This window comes from Vipera berus (genome assembly GCF_964194415.1).
Source record: "Vipera berus genome assembly, chromosome: 15".
Lineage (NCBI taxonomy): Eukaryota > Metazoa > Chordata > Lepidosauria > Squamata > Viperidae > Vipera > Vipera berus.
Genome location: NC_138218.1, coordinates 5,398,182 through 5,420,542, shown reverse-complemented (window position 1 = coordinate 5,420,542; position 22,361 = coordinate 5,398,182). Strand labels below are relative to the sequence as shown.

The window sequence follows — 22,361 nt, the reverse complement described above, 5'->3', positions numbered from 1 at the left end:
TGTTTTCAAGTGGTTGGTTGGTGTCTAGGAAAGCTTTGTGACAGCCAGGGAGAAATCTTCATTTGTTGTGTGTGTAGGTTGAGTAGGGGGATAAATGATGGTAGATTTCCAAAGTCTGTAGGATTGGTGTGCCCTCGAAATAGAGGCAACCGCACAAGTTCAATCTGTCAGTCATTTCTCTTTAACCTAGAGTCATGTTGGTGCATTTTATGAAGGATATGGGAGCCCAGAAATTGAGAACGAGCTGATCGGAAAGCTTTTGGGATTTCCACTGTGCGCGTCATTGTAATATGCCAGTAAAAAGGAGAATGGTTTGCTTCTGTTACAAATAAAGTCACAATTTAGCCGGATGAGAAGGCCTTCCCTTCATTTGGAGGAGCTTGGAAGCTTCCCCACCCCACCCCCCTACCCCCCAAAAAATGACATTGATTTTCAACTGTTTTATTTGCACTGGTTCAAGCAATTAAGCATCAGCTGATGGAGCGGATTCAGATGCAACTGAGTGGGCAGCAGAGGTTTCCCAATTTCTCGTGGGAGGGCCACAAGTCCTGCTTGCGCTCGTGAGTTGCTTGATGACATCAGGATACCGTGCCCCCCCTCCCCAAGAGACAAGTCTGTCCGACGTGGGCCTTTTGGATGAGGATGTCCCTCTGCGGCAGGCCAAATTTGTGGAACGTGGACGGGTTTGTTCCCATCGGTCTGAGGAAACGGCTCCTAAGGCTGAGAGCGCGCGAACGTTTCCTTTTTTGAGAGAAGGCCGGTGGGCCGTTGTTGTTTTTTTTCTTCCCCCCCCTTGTTATTTCCAGTCTACTTATTCACAGGTTGCTTTTTTCCATTCTCTTGAATGCCCTTTCCTGTTTGTCCGAGAAGCAGCATGAAGAGCCGGTCCGCGACTCCCCCTTTGCACGTCCACGTGGATGAAAATACCCCTGTCCACGTCCACATTAAAAAGGGTCAGAAAACGCCACCGTCGGCAAAAAACCAGGTATGAGGGGGTAGCCGGGCCACTTCCCGAGCCCGGCTTCCCTGCAAGGCCAACCGAAAGCTCAGTTGTCTGCTTTGGCTGCTCCTAGATTTATCTCTGCCAGCTTAGCTTGCTCTGTGGTTGTGGCTGTTGCTGCTGCTTGAAGCTTTCCTCTCTCATTGCTGCAGACCTGGAAATTGTCCGTAACCGTCTCAAATTGGGGCTCCTATTTCGGATCCTGCTTGTAGTTGCGCCCCAATTTTCTCCCATCAAAACACTCTCGGGAAATGTTGCTCAGAATCAGCTTTTGTTCCTCAGGAGGACAGACCTTGGCTCGTTCTCTTCTGTAATCGTAAAATGCAGGGTCGCTGAGCTGACAGAGGACAAGGCTGAGGAGGAGGAGGAGGAGGAGGAAGAGAAGCTATTGCATTTCTTAGGAGTGTGTGCATTTCCTACCGATAAGCTAGCTAGCTCCTGGCTCTGATTCTGCCGATTCTGGTGGCCGGAGGAATAATATTCTTCTTAAAAGGCAAAAAAGTTCAATGTGTGAAGAGGGTCCAAAACCGATTAAAGTTGTTAGGGAGGAGTTATGAAGAATCTCCCCACGCTTCCCGCCCTCGACTGTCTCATTGGGTTTGTGTAGCTTAAGTCAGGATTTGTGTGGCTGTGCTTAAACTTGAATTGTCTGGGCTGAGGCCCCCTAGACCTCTCCTGAGGATTGTTGGGGGCAATTAAGCTGACTTTGTAATAATGCCGCTTGGGGTGTGCGTGTGAAAGCCCTAATAAGCAGGCATAGACATAGAATGAAGGCTACTGCTAAGCTTGTAAGCCGCCCTGAGTCTTCGGAGAAGGGCGGGATATAAATGGAATTAAAATAAAATAAAATAAAATAAATGATGCCGGGGGGGGGGGCGGCTTCCCCTTTCGTTGCTCCTGGCTTCTGTCGGAAAAGGGCCCAGGCTGCCCTGCTCCAAATTGTCCCAATCTAATCTCCCCCAGGGTAACTAAGGGCCTGCTTTGCATCACAAGAGGCTAAGCAACCTGGGTGATGTCACAATGGCCTTGGCTAACCCAGCCCCATGCCCCTGCCAGTCTGTGCCCATACTCTCCTAGCTATGCGGTACCTATATTTCTTTTTTCCTGGGCGTGCTTACTGAGACTGATCTGTGATGTAGAATGTGACGCTTTTTCTGTGGTACAGTTCTCGGCATGCCTCCGGGCGGCGGGTGGGGGGGCGGGTGGCGGGTGGGGAAGCCTCCGTTTGCTTTGCAGAGTCTCTCGCCCCCCCCCTCCCCCCCCGCGGTAACCGGTCGGGGAGGGGGAATGGGGACTTAAGCTGCGCTCTCCTCTTCCTCCTCCTCCTCTTCCCCCACAGCAGAGGCACAAGCAGAAAATGAAAGGGGATACCGTGAATGTGCGCCGCAGTGTCCGAGTAAAAACTAAAGTCCCCTGGATGCCCCCAGGCAAAACATCTTGCAGAGAATCATCGTACAAGTGGGAGGTAGGCGACCCCCTTCCTCCTCCAGCCGGGCTGGCGCTCTTGCTTGCTCGCTCGAGTCCCAGCGACCCAGGAATTTTTTGGGGGGAGGGGGGGTTCTATCTTGCCCGAACAGGGTGGCTGCGTCTGTCTAAACTAGCAGTCCCCAAACTTTGCGGCCTGGTGGTGCTGGTGGTGGGGAGAAGAGGGGAACCGGCCCGCTGCTCGTGCAAGGCGGGCTGCGTGCACGCGCCGGGCTGCCGTTCACGCAAACGGAGCTGCAGGCGTGCACCGGCTAACTGTTCACACGGCCCGGTCCCGAATGGGTGCCAGGGACCGGTTCCGTGGAGAGAGGTTTTCCCAGCGACCAGAGGAAGCGTGGGTTGGCGCGCATCCCGCATCCCGCGGGGCTTCGCTCGTTTGTGTGGCTGGTCCGTGGCTTGGGTTGGGGGAACCTGGGGAAGGAAGAGAAACGGTTTGGTTTAGGATCGAAGCTTACCCCAGCCCAGGCGTTCCCGTCCTCTGATTGCTCTCCTTTTTTAAAAAAAATTTCTCTCAAATTTTTCCCCCAAAGTATTAAAATACAGGCATTGAAAGAAAGTACTTAAAATGCGGACCGCAAACCCTCTTAAAGCCTGTATCAGGGGGGTCTTCAAACTTGGCCCTTTTAGGACTTGTGGGCTTCAACTCCCAGAATTCCTCAGCCAGGCACGCTGGCTGAGGAATTCTGGGAGTTGAAGTCCACTCCTCTTAAATGAAATACAAAAGCAGAACAAAACTAGTCAAGACCGTGCACCCGAAAAAGTGCATAGAGAGAGAAACCAAAACAAACACACAAAGTATCGTTCCCCCCCCCCCCACTTGAATACTGATAAATGTATAATTCCTGTCCCCCCCCCCTTCCCCTTTACAAAGCAGGCACACAATTTGTAAGTTTGCACAACATGGTTTTAAACCCAGGGTCCCCCCCTGGGGGTGCGAGGTGATATTCCAGGGGGCGCGAAAACCTGGGTTTAGACATTTTGAAATTGTAGTGTGTGTGCATAATTTGTTACTTTGAAGTTTTGTAAGGGGTGCGAGAATACATCGGAAGCGTTGTAGGGCTGCGGGGTATAGAAAAGGCCGGGAGCTGGTGGTTTAACCAGCCCAGCTGGCCTGGCTTCCATCTACTATAGGTCAAAATAAACCTAGTTAACGGGTAAAACCAACCGCGAAATTAAACTTCAAAACCTTCTGTTAACAGTCTATTGCAGGAGGTCCTCAACTTATGACCGCCAGCGAGCCCAGCGCTTCTGTCGCTAAGCGAGACGTGTGTGGAGTTTTGCCCCATTTTACGGCCCCTCTGGCCAAAGCCGTTAAGGGAATCCCCGCCATACACCCGGTCGTTAAGTGAATCCGGCTTTCCCGCGTTGACTTTTTCTGGTCAGAAGGTCGCCCAAAGGCGATCGCGTGACACACACACACACACACACACCCGGGGCCCTGCAGCGGTCGTAAATACGAGTCAGTGGCCAGGTGTCTGAATTTTGATCGCCTGACCTCGGGGATGCCGCAACGGTCCTAAGCGTGAAAAACAGAAGTCCCTTCCCCCCCCCCCCGCCCCCAAGGCGTCGTAACTTGGGACAGTCACTAAACGAAGTAGTAAGCCGAGGACTACCTGTGTTGTATTTCCCTCGGCAGAAAGTCCCACCGCGGCTTCGGTCTGTCATAAGTCATCGCGAGGCTCTTCCCGCGTGTTTAGCGCGCCCCTTCCGTCTTTCGGCCGCGCCCTCCTCTTTCGCACCCACCGCCTCCTCTTCCAACTCTTTCCCCACCACTTGGATGTCTGGAGGGCAGCCAGCTTAGGGAAGGCTGCTCTGGGGTTTGGGCTCTATCCTGTTTCGCTCTTGCCACCCTTAATCAGGGACCGACCCATCGCCTGGAAATCACTCCTCCAGATTCCGACAAGCTGCTGTCTGTGCTTCGCTTGAGTGATCTTTCCACCGACGAGGAGGACGCCATTCACTGCAAGATGAACAAATACGAGAAGAAGATCGACAGCTTACTCAATGTCGTGGGAACATTGAAAAACGAGGTGGGGGAGCCAGGTTCCAATTAAGCAACAGCCCTTTGGCCCTTAGAGGGATAGGCCGCTTTGCGGTGCTTTTAAAGCCCCCTCCCTGAGCGGTTTACAGGGTCGGCCCCCCCGACCATCTGGGTCCTCCTTTTACCGACCTCGGAAGGATGAGCCAGTCAGAATTGAACTGCTGGCAGTGGGCAGAATTAACCTGCAATGCTGCATTCTATCCACTGTGCTACCATGGCAGATAGGTAGGTAGGTAGGAGAGAGAGAGAGAGAGAGAGAGAGAGAGAGAGAGAGAGAGAGAGAGAGAGAAAGAAAGAAAGAGAAAGAGAAAGATGGATGGATGGATGTAGGTAGACAGACAAACAGGTAGATAGAATATACAATTGATAGGAAGGTAACTAGGTAGATAGACAGTAGATGATTAGATAGATAGATAGATAGATAGATAGATAGATAGATGATAGAAAAAGAGAAAGAGAAAGAAAGATGGATGGATGTAGGTAGACAGACAAACAGGTAGATAGAATATACAATTGATAGGAAGGTAACTAGGTAGACAGTAGTGATTAGATAGATAGATAGATAGATAGATAGATAGATAGATAGATAGATAGATAGATAGATAGATAGATAGATGCAGGTAGGTAGGTAGGTAGGTAGACAAACGTAGGTAGAATATACAATTGATAGAAAGCAATAGCACTTAGACTTATATACCGCTTCACAGTGCTTTGCAGCCCCCTCCCTCTAAGCGGTTTACAGAGTCAGCATTTGCCCCCAACAATCTGGGCCCTTATTTTACCGACCTCGGAAGGATGGAAAGCTGAGTCAAACCTGAGCCGGTGAGAATCAAACTGCCGGCGGTGGGCAGAGTTAGTCTGCAGTACTGCGTTCTAACCTCTGCGCCACCATGGCTCCTATTTTTATTGATCTCTTGCCCCCCCCCCCTTTCACGCACACTAGCCCAACATTTAATTGCCCTGTACACCGCCCCGAGTCCCTTGGGAGAGGGGCGGTATATAAATCCAAATAATAAATCCAAATAATAAATAAACATGGCTGGAAGGAACCCAATCTGAGGGACCCAGCATTGTTTGAGCTTTTGAAAGAAATGTAATGAAGTGGTTCTTCCCACCAGCACTCCCCCCAAAAAAGAAAGGAAAAGCAATAAGATGAAGAAGTTAAGTTCCCCCTCCCCATATTTTTATCATGGTCTTTGACCAGCCTTGACTTATGTTTCTTTTCTGCAAGGCAGCTGGTAAGAATTAAGCGGGAATCTCCGTTGTTAGCTTTTGGTCCTGTTTATTTGGAGCTGCTTCCTTAGAAAGGAGCAAAGCTAAAGAATAGAATTGCCGGTGCTTATTTTTCCAAAAATACCAGAACGGTTTAATGATGCCCTAATAAGCAGGCATATACATAGAATGAAGGCTATTGCTAAGCACATTGATTTGTGCTTAGATTGTAAGCCGCCCTGAGTCTTCGGAGAAGGGCGGGATATAAATGGGATTAAAATAAAAAAATGAAATAAATGTCCAAGGAAATCCTCTGTTTTACTCAACTTATGTAGATAACTAAGGACTGCCTGATCAGCCAGATGAGAGAGTGTTGATTTGTGCCAGTGGATTATCCACACACCGAGAAGGAGAAATGTTGGAGCCCTTCTCAAAATTTGATGTTGGCACTCAGGAAATTTAGGAGCGACAACTCTAGGGTCACCTAGATTGGGGTTGACCGAACCAGAACACATTTGGTGATTTTTGTTTCCACATTCCTGACAGTGATCTAGCAGTCAGGTGTTGACTCGGTCCCGCTTGTCCGCAGGTCAAGATGCCAAAGACTGTTGTTGGTACGGGCTGTGTGGCCAAGCGTCTTCTGGAAGAGCAGAAGGACGAATTGGACGAGGTCACTCAGGAGCTGGTGGAGACGGAACACGAGAACACGGTCCTCCGTCGCAATATTGAAAGGATGAAGGAGGAGAAAGATCTCACCATGTAACGAAACGTTCAGTGGCTCGGTCAATTTGGGGGCTGGGAAGGACCGTCGAGCAATGATGGCCTCCTTCGTAGAACAGGATTCTCCGACCGTGGCAACTTTACGCCTTGTGGACTTTCAACTCCCAGAATTCCTCAGCCGGCCCCGATGCCGGTTGGACACCACACGCTGGCTGGCTGAAGAATTCTGGGAGTTGGAAGTCCACAAGGCGTAAAGTTGCCGCGGTCCGGAGAGCCTTGCTGTATTATAACAAAATGCTTTTCGCACCCCAAACTCTGTTTTGCTGACTCTCCAAAATCCACTCCGCAGAATGCGATTCCCCCCCTCCACCAATCGTATAGCCTGGTTTGGGTAGGCGGGCTCTTAGAAGTGTTTGGGGGAGTTGGAGAGAGAAAGAAAATTTCGGGGAGATGTTTTGAGTTCCTGGAATTTCCAGCTGATGGAATTTTTTTTTTCTTTTCTTCCTCCTATCCTGAAAGCCGTAAACGTCCGGGAGGCACTTTCTGCCTTAGCTTCCCCTTCGGCTCAATTTCTTTTCTCTGAGAAGTCTTTTTCTTTCAAAGCATGTTGGTTATAACGAACAGGCCAAAGGGAGAAACAGCAGTTGCTGTGTGAAATGGGACAATGCGTCGTGCGTGCATGGGTTGTGTATGCCGCACGGCTTTTGGCCCTGGGGATCGAGAGGGGAACCACACCTGGGGACCTCAACCCATCCCTAACTTTTTCGCCAGAGACCAGCCTCGTTTCCCCCCCCCCCTTTATGGTCTTGCAACCCACCCCTTCCCTCTCTGCACTCTTTCTTCCGGGATTGACACACTCTCCCTTTTCAGACTCCAGAAACGGCATCTGTTGCACGAGAAGGAGTGCTTGATGTCCAAACTGGTGGAGGCCGAACTGGACGGGGCAGCCGCTTCGAAACAGATCCAGGCCTTGAAGGATGTGATTGGGAAGCTGAAAACGGTACGGGCCGAGCTGGGTGCTCAGAGCGGCAGTTTTCCCCCTTTTTGGGGAGGGACGCAGAAGGGTGGCTGGCATTGGGCACATCTGGTGACCTGAGAGCAGGATTGCAGTATTGGCCACAAAGAAGAGGGGGGTCAGATTACTCTCCAAAGCACCAGAGGGCAGGAAAAAGAAACAACGGTTGGAAACTGGTCAGAGGGAGAAGCAATATGGAATTAAGGAGCAACTTCCTGACAGTGAGGACAATTAATTTAATTTAATTTAATTTAATTTTATTAGATTTATATACCGCCCTTTCCCGAAGGACTCAGGGAGGTTTACAGGGCATTTTAAAATCACACCAATACAAAATACAAAAGTTAAAAGACAAAAAGATTAAATTATCCCTGAAAATAAAACCCCAGTTAAAATTCTCAGCCTGGGCCAGAGAGCTCAAAGAGCCAAGTCTTCAGGTCCCGGCGGAATGAACGCAGGTCAGGGGCAGTCCTGAGCTCCACGGGCAGCTGGTTCCATGGAACAACCTACCTCCAGAAGTTGTGAGTGCTCCAACACTGGAAGCTTTTAAGAAGAGACTGGACAGCCATTTGTCTGAAAGGGGTATAGGATCTCCTGCTTGAGCAGGGGGCTGGACTAGAAGACCTCCAAGGTCCCTTCCAGCTCCGATCCTATCCTATCCTAGTTTAATGAAGAGAAGGGTGAGGGGGTGACATGATAGCCGTGTTCCAGTATCTCAGGGGCTGCCCCGAAGAAGAGGGGGTCAAGCTATTCTCCAAAGCACCTGAAGGAAGGACAAGAAACAACGGATGGAAAGTAATCAAAGAGGGAAGCAATCTAAATCTAAGGAGAAACTTCCTAACAGCAAGGACAATTAACCAGTGGAACCACCTGCCTCCAGAAGTGGTGAATGCTCCAACACTGGGAGTTTTTAAGAAGAGACTGGACAGCCATTTGCCCGAAATGATATAGGGTTTCCTGCCTGAGCAGGGGGTTGGACTAGATGACCTCCAAGGTCCCTTCTAGCTCCTATCCTGTCCTAGTTTAATGAAAAGAAGGACTGGGCTGACATAGCAGGATTCCAGTATCTGAGGGGCTGCCACAAAGAAGAGGAGTGGGTCATCCTATTCTCCAAAGCACCAGAGGGCAGGAAAAAGAAACAACGGCTGGAAACTGGTCAGAGGGAGAAGCAACCTGGAATTAAGGAGAAACTTCCTGACCGCGAGGACAATTAAGCAGTGGAACAGCCTGCCACCAGAAGTTGCGGGAGCTTCATCAATGGAAGCTTTCAAGAAGAGTTTGGACAGTCACAATTGTGACCAACATTTCCATCGAGAAGGGATCTGTGGAGCCGTGCCCGATTCTACGACCTTTTTGGGCTGCCGTGAACCACCGCAGTTAACCAAACCGCGCAGTCGTTAAATCCGGCTCTCTCTCTCTCTCTCTCTTTCCTCCTCCCCCCCCCAGTTGACTTTGCATGTCGCTGGGAAGGTCGCCGATGGCAATCGCGCAAGTCCAGGGCGTGGCAAACGTTGTGAACAGATGGTTGCCGAGCGCCCAAATTTGAATCCCAAGCGGTGGGGATTCCGTGGCGTTTATAAGTGCCGGGATTGGCCCTTAAGTCGCTTTTGTTTCAGGGCTGCTGTAACTCGTGAGCAGTCGCTAAACGAATCGTTGTAAGTCGAGGATGTAAATCGGAAGAAACGTCCCTTGGCAATGGGCTGTTTGTTTGTGTCATTCAATGAGGGCATTTTTAAGGTGTTTCTCTCTCTCTCTCTCTCTCTCTTCCCGTGGTCTCTTCCAAAACCCGACCTTCCCCAACTGCAGGAGAAGAACATGACCGTTTCGGACATCAACACCCTGACTAGGCAGAAAGAGTTGTTGCTGCAGAAGCTGAGCACTTTCGAAGACACCAACCGGACTCTTCGGGATTTGCTCAGAGAGCAACACAACCGGGAGGTGAGCGAAGCTGCAGAAGATTCTAGCCCGGCAATTACTTGACCCCAAAGCAAGGCCCGGCCTCTTTGTTTTTAGGAAGAAAAAAAAATCAGCATTTCTGATCAAAATGTTGGGGCCAGCATTTTGGGTGAATGTCCTATTTCCCCGAAAATGAGACCTAACCGGAAAATAAGCCCTAGCCTGATTTCTCAGGATGCTCGTTATATAAGCCCCAATTAAGATCTTCGGCCAGACGGACGGACGCACTTAGTACCGTATTTCCCTGAAAATTAAGACCTAAACAGGAAAAGAAGCTCTAGCGTGATGCTTGTAATATAAGCCCCACCCCCAAAATAAGCCCCAGTTAAAATCCTCAGCCAGATGGACTCATTTAGTACCGTATTTCCCTGAAAATAAGACCTACCTGGAAAAGAAGCTCTAATGCATTTTTTGGAGCAAAAATTAATATAAGACCCGGTCTTATTTTTTTTGGGGGGGGGGGAAATACGGTACTAACCTGAATCTAATCCTGCAAATTCTTTTCAAGGTTCCCCCAGGACATCTATGGGGTCCCCCTTCTAAGGCATTAGCAACATTTATTTCTCTCCCCCTCCCCCTCCAATACAGAACCCAGAAGTGTGGCAAAGCCTTAAGGAGGAGCATTAAGGCTGGTATAAATTAGTTTGCAGTGGAACGGTTTGGTGAGAGGCTGTGTGGGCTGCCCGGTTTTGCCCTTAAAGCCACTTGTACGTTTTCCTTGCAAGGGTTTGCACGGCTGAGAGGTATCGGTGCCCCTAAAATAGGAGTCTAATAAAAGTTTTGGGGAGCCGCGTAAAAACGTCTCCAAAGTTGAAGGCCTCAAAGGAGGAGCTGCTGTTCCTTACTCTGTGCATCTTTTCCACTTATTTCCACAACTTATTTGACCAGAATCTTGCCGGTTTCTTTCCCCCCCCCTCTCTCTTATCTACAGAAAGACGCGCAGAAGTTGACAGAACAGCAAGCTACCCTGATGAAAAGGCTAACTGACTCAGATGCAGAGAAGGCGGTAAATATATAGTATATTTATTATATATACATATATGTCCGTGCGAGTGTGTGTGTGTGTGTGTGTGTAATGTATGTGTATATATATATATATATATATATAGAGAGAGAGAGAGAGAGAGAGAGAGAGAGAAACAAGGTGGGGGGGAGGAAGAAAGGAAAGGAAGTAAATAAAGAGAGAAAAATATATAGAATCAGGATCACGTGAAGTGTTAATACCGCTTTACAAAGCCTCGGTAAGACCACACTTGGAATACTACATCCAGTTTTGGTCACCACGATGTAAAAAAGATGTCGAGACTCTGGAAATAGTACAGAGAAGAGCAACAAATATAATCAGGGGACCGGAGGCTAAAACATATAGGGAACGGTTGCTGGAATCGGATATGTCTGGTTTAATGAAGAGAAGGACGAGGGGGGACACGATAGCAGCCTTCCAATCTCTCAGGGGCTGCCCCAAAGAAGAGGCAGTCAAGCTATTCTTCAAAGCGCCCTGAAGGCAGGACTATAAGCAACGGATGGAAACTCATCAAGGAGAGAAGCAACCTAGAACTAAGGAGAAACTTCCTGACAGTTAAGAACAATTAATCAGTGGAACAACTTGTCTGCAGAAGCTGTGGGTGCTCCAACACTGGACGTTTTTGAGAAAAGATTGGACAACCAATTTATCTGAAATGGCATAGGGTTTCCTGCCTGAGCAGGGGGTTGGACTAGATGACCTCCAAGGTCTCTTCCGACTATGTTTTTCTGTTACATTACTCAAACGCTGAGTTTTCTTGCCAGCGTATCGATAACACGTCAGTTAGAACTTCATGGATTTTTTTATTATTATTATCATTTTAAATTGTGAGTGGCAGGTGGTGATCTCGGTCCAGGGAAATCCCCCTCCACGCCCGATCTGATAGAAATAATCTGCTTAAAATGTTGTAGGTTTTTCAGTCTCCTTTTGCAAGGAACGTCACCTGTCTATTCAATAGCTGCTTTCTCACAGAGCAAAAAAATAAATAAATGTCATTTTGAACAATGATGGCTGCCCTTTCTGAGTCCCCCTCCCAAGTATCATTGTCTGGGATATTCTGTTTTATCCTGCCGGCAATTTTACCTCTTGCGTGTCTTGCAGCAATTGGTCAAGAAACTGCAGGATAAAGAGAAGGAAGTGGATGATTTATTGGTTCAGATACAGACCGAAAAGGTATGTATATTCTCCCTGTTTGGGGGGGGGGGTTTACAGAGAGGGGATAAGCCGTGCAAAGGAGGCTTTGGGTGCTTGCTTATGCCATGGAGTGGGCAATTGCAGACTTTTTCACCCGTGCTTTTGTGTTCCACCTTTCATTTCTTGCCTTGCCTAGGATCAAGCCAAGACGGCCGCCGAACTCTCAAAGTCAATGGAAGCCGTGAGGGGTCACTTGCAAGCACAACTGCGGAATAAGGAGGCGGAGAATCACCGCCTGGGTATCCAGATCCGGGTACAGTGCCTTGTTCTTTGGAGAGAGGGGGAAGCTGGTGACCCCCTTGGACTGTGTCGCTCCAAGCTACAGAGCAGCAGTCTCCTGCCTTGGCAACTTGTAAGACTCGCGGACTTCCAACTCCCAGAATTCTGAGAGGGCGGGTGGGGAATTCTGGGAGTTGGAAGTCCACGAGAAAGTTGCCAATGCTGGACACCCTTCCCGTAGCAGGGTAGATGTTTTAAATGCTTCTCTAGTTGTTTACTTGAAGGCAAAGATAGGCCGAGCTGCTCGCTGGCTTGTTAGTTCGCCGGCCTGACCCTCGGGGAAGAGATTTTTAACTTTAAGAGGATTGTCAAAAAGTCATCCTTTGCACGCAGGTAGGGTCCGCCCAGGTGGGTGCCCAGGGTAGACCACCTTCTAGTTCTTTTGAGTAGATTGCCATTTTTGTGGGGTTGGGGAGGAGTCTGGAACAGTTGGGATGAGGGCAGAGCAGTCTTCCAGTAGGATGAGAAGGTCTCATTTCGAGAAGGGGTTGAATTGGGATCCCCCTCCAATCGCCGCCTAGGAATAACCCCCTAGACCTGGTTTTTCTCTCTCTCTCTTTTGGCCATCCTTTCCCAACCTCCTTCTTATCCGGAAGAAGTCTTGAGATGCCAGCTGTCCAAGAAATGGTGGCTTTTGCAGGACACAACATGTGCCCTCTCTTGCTGTTGGGAACTGCGCCTGCCGTGATTCTCAAAGCCTGTTTGCTAGACAGGCCTAACTCTGCAGAAAAAGAAAAAAACGAACAAGTTTCTTACTATTAAAGGAGACGGTTCTGGAGCAGCCACAACCGCAAACAATGTCGGTGGCTTTGTAGTTTTGCCTGCTTTGGCTAAACATTGATCGGCTGGTTAAAAAAGGGGTTACGAGGCAGCCACTTGGGTTTCTGTTTTGAGGACCTGAAGCACTACACCCCACCACCACCACCTTTGGGGCATCCTCATAGCCTGCCTTCCCTCCCTCCCTCCCTACAGAATCTGGAGCGGGTAGCAGCTCAGCACAAGGCCGAAGTGGAGAACATCATGGAACAGTTGAAGGAGCTGAAGGCCAAAGGAGATCGGGACAAGGAAGCCCTGAAGAAAGCCATCAAGGCGCAGAAGGAACGAGCAGAACGGGCTGAGGAGTTTGCCGATCAACTGAACGTCCAGTTAGCCGAAAAGGTGACAGCTGGGCCCCGTCTGGGAAAGGACTTCCTGAAGCCATCCGAAAAGCGGGGGGGGGGCATTCATTGAGAGAGGAGATTCAGAATAGGGAGAAGGAGAAAGGTTTGGGGTATCAACTTGGTCTCACTTCTTCTGAAAAAGGGCTTTCTTGGCTGTAGAGTTTCCTAAAGAAGATGGTCTGGTCAAATAGTATTTAATAGGCTTGAAGGTCTCCGAAGATATCTTGAAGGTATGTAATGATACCTTGAAGGTATCTAAAGATACTTTGAAGGTCTCTGAAGATATCCTGAAGGTATCTAATGATATCTTGAAGGTATCTAAAGCTACTTTGAAGGTCTCTGAAAATATCTTAAAGGTATCTAATGATATCTTGAAGCTACCTAATGATACCTTGAAGGTATCTAAGGATACTTTGAAGGTCTCTGAAGATCTCTTGAAGGTATCTAATAATATCTTGAAGCTACCTAATGATATCTTGAAGCTACCTAATGATACCTTGAAGGTATCTTAAAGATACTTTGAAGGTATCTGAAGATACTTTGAAGGTATCTGTAGGCATATTGAAAGGTATCTGAAGATATCTTGAAGGTATCTAATTGAAGGTATCTGAAGAGCAGTTGGCCTTCTTTTAGGTGTTTTCTGCCTTCCATCTTCTTCCTCCCAATACCCCTCTCTTCCCCCCTTGTATAATTTCCCCAACTTAGATTAATGGTGGCTTAGCGTAGCCGCAGCTGGCTCTCAAACTCAGCCATGTCTTTCCCTGTGTCTCGACTTACTTGGTAGGACGCCTACGTGGCCGAAGCGCTGTCCACCCTAGAATCCTGGCGGAACCGTTACAACCAAGTTGTGAAAGACAAAAGTGACCTGGAGGTGGAGATTGTGATGCTGAACAGGTGAGAGCTGCAAGGGATGTGGCAGAGGAGCAGGCTCTTGTAGTACCTTGCAAGCCCAGAGGTCAGATCTCAGCCTGATCACCACAGTGTGTTAATTTCAGCAAATGAAATTGGTCTCTCTCTGGCTGCGAGGGTTTGTGGTTGGGAAGGACGGGGCCTTTTCAGCGGTAGCCTCAACCACTTGAAACGGCCTCCCTAGAGAAGGAGATCTTTGGATCTCAACTCAAAGCTACATTTCGTTGCAATTCAGCTCAAGTTGAATCTGGTACTAAAGCAGCTACGGACGTAACAGCTAAAATGTCGTGCTTTCAGTTAGCGTTTTGTCTGCAGCTCACGTCTTTGTTGTTTTGATGAGGGACGAGTCGAGAACGCTGGGATTGGATTCTTGAATCTGAACGATAATCCACTCTTGCAGTTATTGGTGTTTTGTTTTTTGTTTTTGTAGCCAGAAAAGCAGCTCATAAATCTTACAAATAGTAAGAGGTAGCAGAACGAAAGACGGGTTCGATCGCGTTGTCGGTCCGAACGGTGGAAGCTTGCAGCGTTCCACACGTTGTGAAATTCAGCGTTGGGGTTGAGGCCGCTACTTGCTTCCCTTGTGGGTAACGGGTGATTCTCCTTGCTTGTACGGCAGCCGAATTTCTGAACTGGTGGAACAGCAGAACACCCTGGAAGACAAAATGCGCGAAGACCGAGATGCCTTGGTGGATAAACTGCACAAGCAGGTCACCGAGAGCACCGCTGTCAAATTGGAGAACGAGAGGCTGAAGGTGAGTAGAGAAGAATTTAATGCAAGAGCAGAACTGGACGTTGACTGCTTGATCGCGGGTCATCACAAAGGCATCGGCTCTTACTGACCAGATACAAGTTGTCTCCATAACGATCTGTTCCTAATCAATTTAATTTCACTGCGGCCAGTCAAGGACTACTCGCAGTTTACTCAAATGAGAGAACCTCCTCATTTATTTCTAACCCTAAGACTGTTTTGCAACTCGGAATTGTTTCTATGGGGAGCTGACAGGAGTAATGTTAAAAACAAGCCAGACATTGCCCATGGTAGTGCAGTGGTTAGAATGCAGTATTGCAGGTTAATTCTGCCTACTGCCAGCAGTTTGATCCTGACCAGTTCAAGCCTTCCATCCTTCCGAGGTTGGTATCCATCCATCCATCCATCCATCCATATCTAAGAGCCGTAGTGGTGCAGTGGTTAGAATGCAGTATTGCAGGTTAATTCTGCCCACTGCCAGCAGTTTGATCCTGACCAGTTCAAGCCTTCCATCCTTCCGAGGTTGGTATCCATCCATCCATCCATCCATCCATCCATCCATCCATCCATATCTAAGAGCCGTAGTGGTGCAGTAGTTAGAATCCAGTATTGCAGGTTAATTCTGCCCACTGCCAGCAGTTCGATCCTGACTGGTTCAAGGTTGACTTAGTCTTCCATTCTTCCAAGATTGGTAAAATGAGGACCAAGATGGTTGGGGGCAAGATGTTGACTCTGTAAACCATTTAGAGAGGGCCAGTAAAGCGCTGTGAAGGCGGTATATAAATCTTAAGGCCTATTGCTATTAAATGTACTGTGTCTGCTTCTTAGGATTGACCCCGAAATTGAGTTAAAGCAGATCCTGGCTTGCTTAGCCGGCTGAAACTGGCGGGCCCCTTGATAGCAAGAGAATCCCCTATTCCTGTGTGAAGCCAATTAGATAATCCTCTATCCCGAATAAACCCAGTGGTTTTGTGGCTCCTGCAGACCAGTATGATTCCAGTGGAGGAGCGGCTGAACCAGGCTCAGCAAGAAGTGTCGAAGTTGAAAGCTTCCCTCAAGAACTACGAAGGCCTGATTGAAACCTACAAGAATCAGGTAGAGGACTTCACACCTTTTCCAACAGCCGGTATCGTCAACCTGGGCCTGGGACACTTCTGTTTATTAGTCAGGTTTCCTTGCTTTCTGCACCATGCTATTTCATTCTGGACCTTTGTTGAGAGTCCACATCCACTTACAACCTGCTTGGGTGATTAAAACGAAACTGGCCCATTATTTTCTGCTTTCTGCCATGCCAACCCTCAAATGAGAGAAGAGTTTCCAGTGGCAGGAGAGGCTGAAGTGTAGGAACCCCCGTAGGTCAAAATGTAGAAAAAGACTGGGAGGTCCTAGTTTCATTCTGGCATCTCCAAGGATTTCCACGGTTTGGATGTAGAGGGTGGATGGAATGGCCTAACCTAAGCCCGTGGTTCTCAGCCTGTGGTCCACGAATCCCTGCGGAGGCCCCAAAGGCTTGAAGAAATGTTACGATTTAAATCGTGGTGGTCTGTGGCCACAAAAGGTATTTAAGGGTCTGTGTGTGTCCGTGGTTAAGAAAAGACTAAGCCATTATTGTAGTTCTGGGAATGCTGGACCGCCATGCCCATCATCCTGTCTGTCCCTACACTACCGTGATGTGAATTAATGGGATTTATAGTTGGATACACCTAGAGGGCTCCAGGTTGAACTCTCTCAACCCCAATTGATGCTGAGATAAGCAAAGGGACGCGGTGGCTCAGTGGGTTAGGACGCTGAGCTTGTCGATCAGAAGGTCGGCAGTTTGGGTCGAATCCCGAGTGCCACATAACAGAGTGAGCGCCTGTTACTCATCCCAGCTTCTGCCAACCTAGCAGTTCGAAAGCACGTAAAAATGCAAGTAGAAAAATAGGGACCACTCCGGTGGGAAGGTAACAGCGTTCCGTGCGCCTTTGGCGTCTAGTCATGCCGGCCACATGACCACGGAGACGTCCTCAGACAAGCGCTGGCTCTTCGGCTTTGAAACGGAGATGAGCACAGGCCCCTAGAGTCGGAAACGACTAGCACGCATGTGCGGGGGAACCTTGACCTTTACTTTTACACCTAGAGGGTTCCAGGTTGAACTCTTTCAACCCCAATTGATGCCGAGACAAGCAAGTGTTAGCCTTGACCGGGTTTATCCTGCATTATCTTTCACGTTGACTTTTGTTTTTAACTTTTTGTTTCTTTTATCCAGGTGGTGAAAACCCGAATGGAAGCCGATGAAGTGACAGTGAAATTGGAGCTCTGTGACAAAGAGAACAAAGCCCTGAAAGAAGAAATGGCGAAGGAGATTGAAAATGCAAGTGTCTGTTTCTTGTCTTGAAGCTGTCCGGGCCTGTTCAGTTCCTCCTTATTGTAAAGAACAGAATGGGAAGAGGCGGCGTTTTTGTTGCGTTGCGGTTTGCTCTTTTGAAGGGATTTTTTTGTTGTTTTTTTGTTTTTGCCTGAATTAGAGCTGCCGGCAGTTCACTTCTAATTGCTACTTGGAGAAAAAAAAGAAGACAAATAACAATTTGCATTGCGATACTCAACTCGTGCAGAAAACGGTCCATTCCGTCTCTGAATGGCTGGCTTCTCAAATTCATTTTAGCCTTCTTCCCATCCTTCTAGGCTGGACGTAGCTATGGACAGTTAGCAATGTTGTGTAGTTCTCTGGTCCATGGACCGGTACCGGGCCAAGGCATGCCAGCAACCGGTCCACACAAACAAGTAAAGCCCTATCCGTGGGACGCGGGCAGCACACAAAACTACACAATGTCCGGTCCGTGGAAAAACCTTTCTCCACGGAACCAGTCCCTGGTGCCCAGAAGGTCGTGGACCCCTAGTTAATGTGCTAGATTAGAGATGGCCCTTCAGAAGACAGTGGGGTGTAATACCCATTGGGGTTAGAAGTAGGGTCCCCCAACATCCAGAGGGCTGAGAGGTTGATCATCTCCTGAAGGGACCTGTCTTCACCGTCCCCATCTTCCTTGTGCCCACAGGCTCGCAAGCAGTTCCAGAGCCAAGTTGCTGAGCTGGAGAAACTTCCTGAGATCTTAAGGATGACCGAGACCAAGCTGGCTGAGTGTCAGGAGCAGCTTAAGAGTTATGAGAAGAAAAATATGGATCTGTCTGCCATGATTACAGACCTCCGTCAGCGGGTAAGGGATTGGCAGAAGGCGCCCACGCGAACCTCCAGCCGGGGACCAAAATGAGCTTCTAAGCATCAGGAAGGTGCAATCTTTGTCTCTTGTCTCTTTTTGAAATGATTAAAACAGCTGCACGGCAGAATAAACAGACCCAATGGCATGCCTGTGTTTCATTTTGTGTGCTGTCTCCTTTTAAGCTTGTGTAGAACTGGCTCTTTGGGCTATTATCCCTCTCTTTGTCTCTTGTTTGACTTCCTGGGCTGATTGTCAGAATGCCTCAAATCTGTGTGCTTCACTTTGCTTGCAGGTAGCTGACAGATCCCTGGGGCCGTGGCGAGGAGAAGCCTTCAAACTAGTGTCTGAAAAGGCCACCGAAAGGGTGGAGGGGTTTTTATGTGCAAGGTGAAGACGCCTGCCTCCCACTCGGAAGGTTGAGAGTTCAGTCCTAGGTAGCGGCAGATATTTCTCTCTCCCAGGGCGCAAAGAAAAAATATCTGCTGTGAACTCCACATAGGCATCAGGAAGGGCATCCAGCCAGTAAATGCTCAGCTCCATCCAGTCGCCCCAACTTTAACCCGAATTAAGGAACTATGGGGTCGTAAAAAGGAGTTTTATATATATATATATATATATATATATATATATATATATATATATATATATATATATATATATATATATATATATATATATATATATATATATATATATATATATATATATATATATATATATATATATATATATATATATATATATATATATATATATATATATATATATATATATATATATATTCCTGTTTTGTAATCCTTCAGATAGCCACCACTGTTCAAAGAAGCTGGCGATGCTATCTGCGGTTGTTTAATGGTGGGATAAAGATTATCTTTGATCAAAAGCTGTTGGCACTCAGCTCTCATTAGCTACATTTCTGCAAAAGCTGCTATCTGTTCCTACGTCTTTGCACTCGTTGGTTTCATTGCCTTGACCACTTTCTGTTTCCAAAGCAAGCTGGCTTCGGTATAGCAAAAGAGCAGCATCCGTATCCTAAATTCTCTGTGTTGTCTTTTTTCTTCCCCCCCCCCCCCTTTTTCTTTTAAATCCTTTCTTTTTAGATTGAGCTTCAGGGGGACAAGATGGAATTGACGAGAGAAAAGTATCAGTCAGCCCAGGAGGAGAATAAGCAGCTGTCTCTCAAGTTGGAGGAGGTGGAGAGGTTAGGAAGAGTGGGGTGATACTCAAGGGTGGAGGAAGACATCACGTTGGTTTAACTGGCATTCCTTAGAAAATTCTACGTTCTTGAGAAACCTGCTTCAAAAAAAACCCCTCATAATCCATCAAGACCATCTCTTTGGTTTAATCCGGGAATCTCCTGACTTGGCAACTTTTTAACACTTGTGGACTTCACCTCCCAGAATTCCCCAGCCAGCATGCTGGTTGTCGAGTTGGAAGTCCACAAATCTTCAAGCTTGCCAACTTTGGATTGCTCTGGTCAGAAAAGAAAAAGTATTGACAGTCTACTTATAATATGTTGGAGCCACAGCTACCCATAAATCACCTGTGGTTGCACTTTAGGAAACTTGAAGCGACAAGTGGGCAGAACATAGAATTTCTCCAGATCATTGCCAAAAGGGAAGAGTCCATCCACCAGGCCCAGCTGCGGTTAGAGGAGAAGACCAGGGAGTGTGGGTCCTTGGCACGCCAGCTGGAGATGGCCATTGATGACGCCAAGAAGCAGGTTGGTCCCTCCTTGGGTGTTGGGTGGGATAGCTGGATCTTCTTCCAAGTCACTGAAGAGCTGATCACAGAAGTTGTAACCAGGAGAAGATTGTGGTGATAACTCCATCACATCTTCCTTCCAGAAAACTCTTGATTCTTCCAACACCCTTTGATGGTAAGGTTGGCCTTTGAGAGAAAGCCAACAACTCTTAAGATCGATCATAATTAAGCAAGGATCCTCATTTGAAGACGGAAAGGGACCGTGCTGCCCTTTTTTCTGGGATAGAAAGTAGTGGAGATAGACTTGTCCTTGCTGAACCTGATTACTCTTCTCCTGCCTTTAGTTGGAGCAAACAAGGGATCGTGCGGCAGCAAGAGAGAGGACCGCCCAGTCAAAGATGCTGGACTTGGAAACCCAGCTGAGCAAGACAAAGACAGAGCTGAATCAGCTACGACGCAGTAAAGATGATGTAAGTTGCCTACAATAGACATCCTCCATGTTAAAAAGCCTAGCCTGGCTGTTTCTACACGGGGAAGACATACAGATTCAGTGGTGGCCTCTGCGGGGCATGTACAAGTTCTAATTTTTTTGACCAATGGGTTTGCTTCTGTTAGAAATTCTGTTTATATATCGCACCACAGAGCAAAGAAAAGAGCACAGTCACCATGTGCTTTACTGCTCAACCATTTTACTGTAACAGGCAACTACTTAGAACAACAAAGCAAAGATGTGGCCCTTTGATGACTTGTGGACTTCAAATCCCAGAATTCCTCAGCCAGGCATGCTGGCTGAGGAATTCTGGGAGTTGAAGTCCACAAGTCATCAAAGGGCCAAGTTTGAAGACCCCTGTCCTAATCCATCCATCCCAAGGTGAATCCTTTTGTCTGGGAAAAAAAGCAAAAGGTACAGGAATCCCTTTGGCCACTCCCATTTTTTGAACGGGCGTTTTGCCGCCTGGGTGAAGGAAAAGGGACATATTGAGGCTCAACCGTTTCTCTTCTCACACAGGCTGAGCGCCGGTTTCAAAGCCGCCTTCAGGACCTGAAAGATCGGCTAGAACAGTCGGAAAGCACCAACCGCAGCATGCAGAACTACGTGCAGTTCCTCAAGTCTTCGTACACCAACGTCTTCGGAGACAGCATCTTGTCCAGTTCTGCCATTCGTCCCCGGTCTCCTCTGTAGCCATTCATTGGTGCTCTCCGCCTTGGGCTCAGATGGAGGGAGGAAGCACCTAACCAGCTACCGCCATAATCTGAATCTGGAACTGTGTCTCAGAATCCGCCTCCTGCTGTTGGAAAGAGGGAGTCACCTTGCAGGGGAGGGGGCAAGCCTGTTTCCCCCCCCCCCTCCAAGCATTGCCAAGACTTCTAGTGCCTTAACCCAGTTTACATCATTTGCAGTAACCCTGCATAGTTTTTAATCAACATTTTTTTTATCTTTTCTAAAGTTTTGTATTAATGTTTGGGAATTGCTTTATTCAACGATCCCTCCGGTTTCAAAGATCATGTGCGAAACCAATGGGATTTGTTTTATTTGTCAACTTGTTAAGCAATTGTGTGCGATTTTCTTCCTGGAACCAGATCTGTGTGTAGGGCTGTGTGTTGTGTGATAAAATATATTTTTTTTGCCCAATTTTATTTCCTATGAGTGATATTACACATGTGGAACCACAGTTACGAGAGAATATATATGTGTAAGATATCCTGTTTTTATGGCACAATTCTTAACTTCCTGATTTATTTTGTAAAAATGACTAGGTTCTGCATTTAGGACATTTTCTTTCATGTAAAGGAATGATTATTCTCTTTGTTAAATATCACCCTGATCAGATTTTCTCCGAGTGGGCGAGTGAAATTGCAAATGTTCAGGATAATACCTTAATTTTTACTCTATTAACCAGGAAATTCCAATTCTGGAGCAGGTTTTACTTTCCTTGATTACATTAGAGAAACCCACTTGCTTTGCAGAATGTAAAACATGGTGTTTCCACCATGTTTTATGTTTTGATCAATTTTTGTTCTTTGTTGTGTGTGGGGTGTGTGTGTGCAAGGAATCAACTAACGGGGTCAACGTTTTTAATTTTTAGTATTTATGTGTGAGACCAAAATATTGAAAAGTTTTAAAAGATTCGAATTAAACGTGTGACTTTTTTAAAATGTGAAAAGATACTATGGCAATATTTTTTTCTCTTGAACTATCTTAGTTTTTAATTTTTATTTGTGGGTGTGCTTTTATTTTTTATTTTATTTTATTTTATTTTATTTTATTTTAGTTTAGTTTAGTTTAGTTTAATTTTTACAAAAAACCCCAACCCCTTTGCACAAAAGCCAACCTTAGCATAGGGTGTCTGGGCTGAGCTTCTGAATTTTCCATTAGAAATACACCTTTTGAGGTGCACTTTTCTGAATAATGTGAATCGTGTGGCTAGGAAGAAGATCCATTTGTCTCCTTGATAAATGGATCCTCTTCCTGGCCACACTTAATCCAGTTCACAAATCCCAACACATTTGGGTCCAGTTTATGATCTCATTTCCAGGGCTCAAAAGTCACCCTTCGGTATCCATTTCCTCCCGATTCACTTCAAAGCGAATCCTGCTCAAGGATGATGGGAGTCAGTGTCAACTCTTAGATCAATTCTGTTTATAGCACCACAGAGCAAACAAAAGAGTACAGTCACCATGTGCTTTACTGCTCAACAATTTTACTGTAACAG

The 22,361-nt window shown here is 47.3% G+C and overlaps 1 protein-coding gene across 7 annotated transcripts in view; it reads left to right on the top strand.

Annotated features, from left to right (window-relative positions):
- ODF2 (outer dense fiber of sperm tails 2) overlaps positions 1–22,220 on the top strand; it is a 24,347-nt gene extending 2,127 nt beyond the window's left edge. For 2 of the 7 annotated variants that reach the window (XM_081339602.1, XM_081339603.1), the window contains 19 exons: positions 871–985; positions 2,340–2,465; positions 4,345–4,515; positions 6,328–6,497; positions 7,329–7,458; positions 9,280–9,411; positions 10,361–10,435; positions 11,555–11,626; positions 11,784–11,900; positions 12,899–13,084; positions 13,871–13,980; positions 14,615–14,750; positions 15,731–15,841; positions 16,995–17,099; positions 17,782–17,940; positions 19,044–19,144; positions 19,504–19,666; positions 19,992–20,117; positions 20,657–22,219. In XM_081339602.1, the coding sequence (XP_081195728.1) occupies positions 875–985; positions 2,340–2,465; positions 4,345–4,515; positions 6,328–6,497; positions 7,329–7,458; positions 9,280–9,411; positions 10,361–10,435; positions 11,555–11,626; positions 11,784–11,900; positions 12,899–13,084; positions 13,871–13,980; positions 14,615–14,750; positions 15,731–15,841; positions 16,995–17,099; positions 17,782–17,940; positions 19,044–19,144; positions 19,504–19,666; positions 19,992–20,117; positions 20,657–20,830 (2,475 nt within the window). In that variant the 5' untranslated portion in view covers positions 871–874 and the 3' untranslated portion in view covers positions 20,831–22,219. Of the gene's footprint in view, positions 1–12; positions 986–2,339; positions 2,466–4,344; positions 4,516–6,327; positions 6,498–7,328; positions 7,459–9,279; positions 9,412–10,360; positions 10,436–11,554; positions 11,627–11,783; positions 11,901–12,898; positions 13,085–13,870; positions 13,981–14,614; positions 14,751–15,730; positions 15,842–16,994; positions 17,100–17,781; positions 17,941–19,043; positions 19,145–19,503; positions 19,667–19,991; positions 20,118–20,656 lie in introns of those variants that run through there. The other 5 variants (XM_081339605.1, XM_081339604.1, XM_081339600.1 and 2 more) reach the window with 5 other exon arrangements.
- The last annotated feature ends 141 nt before the right edge of the window (positions 22,221–22,361 follow it).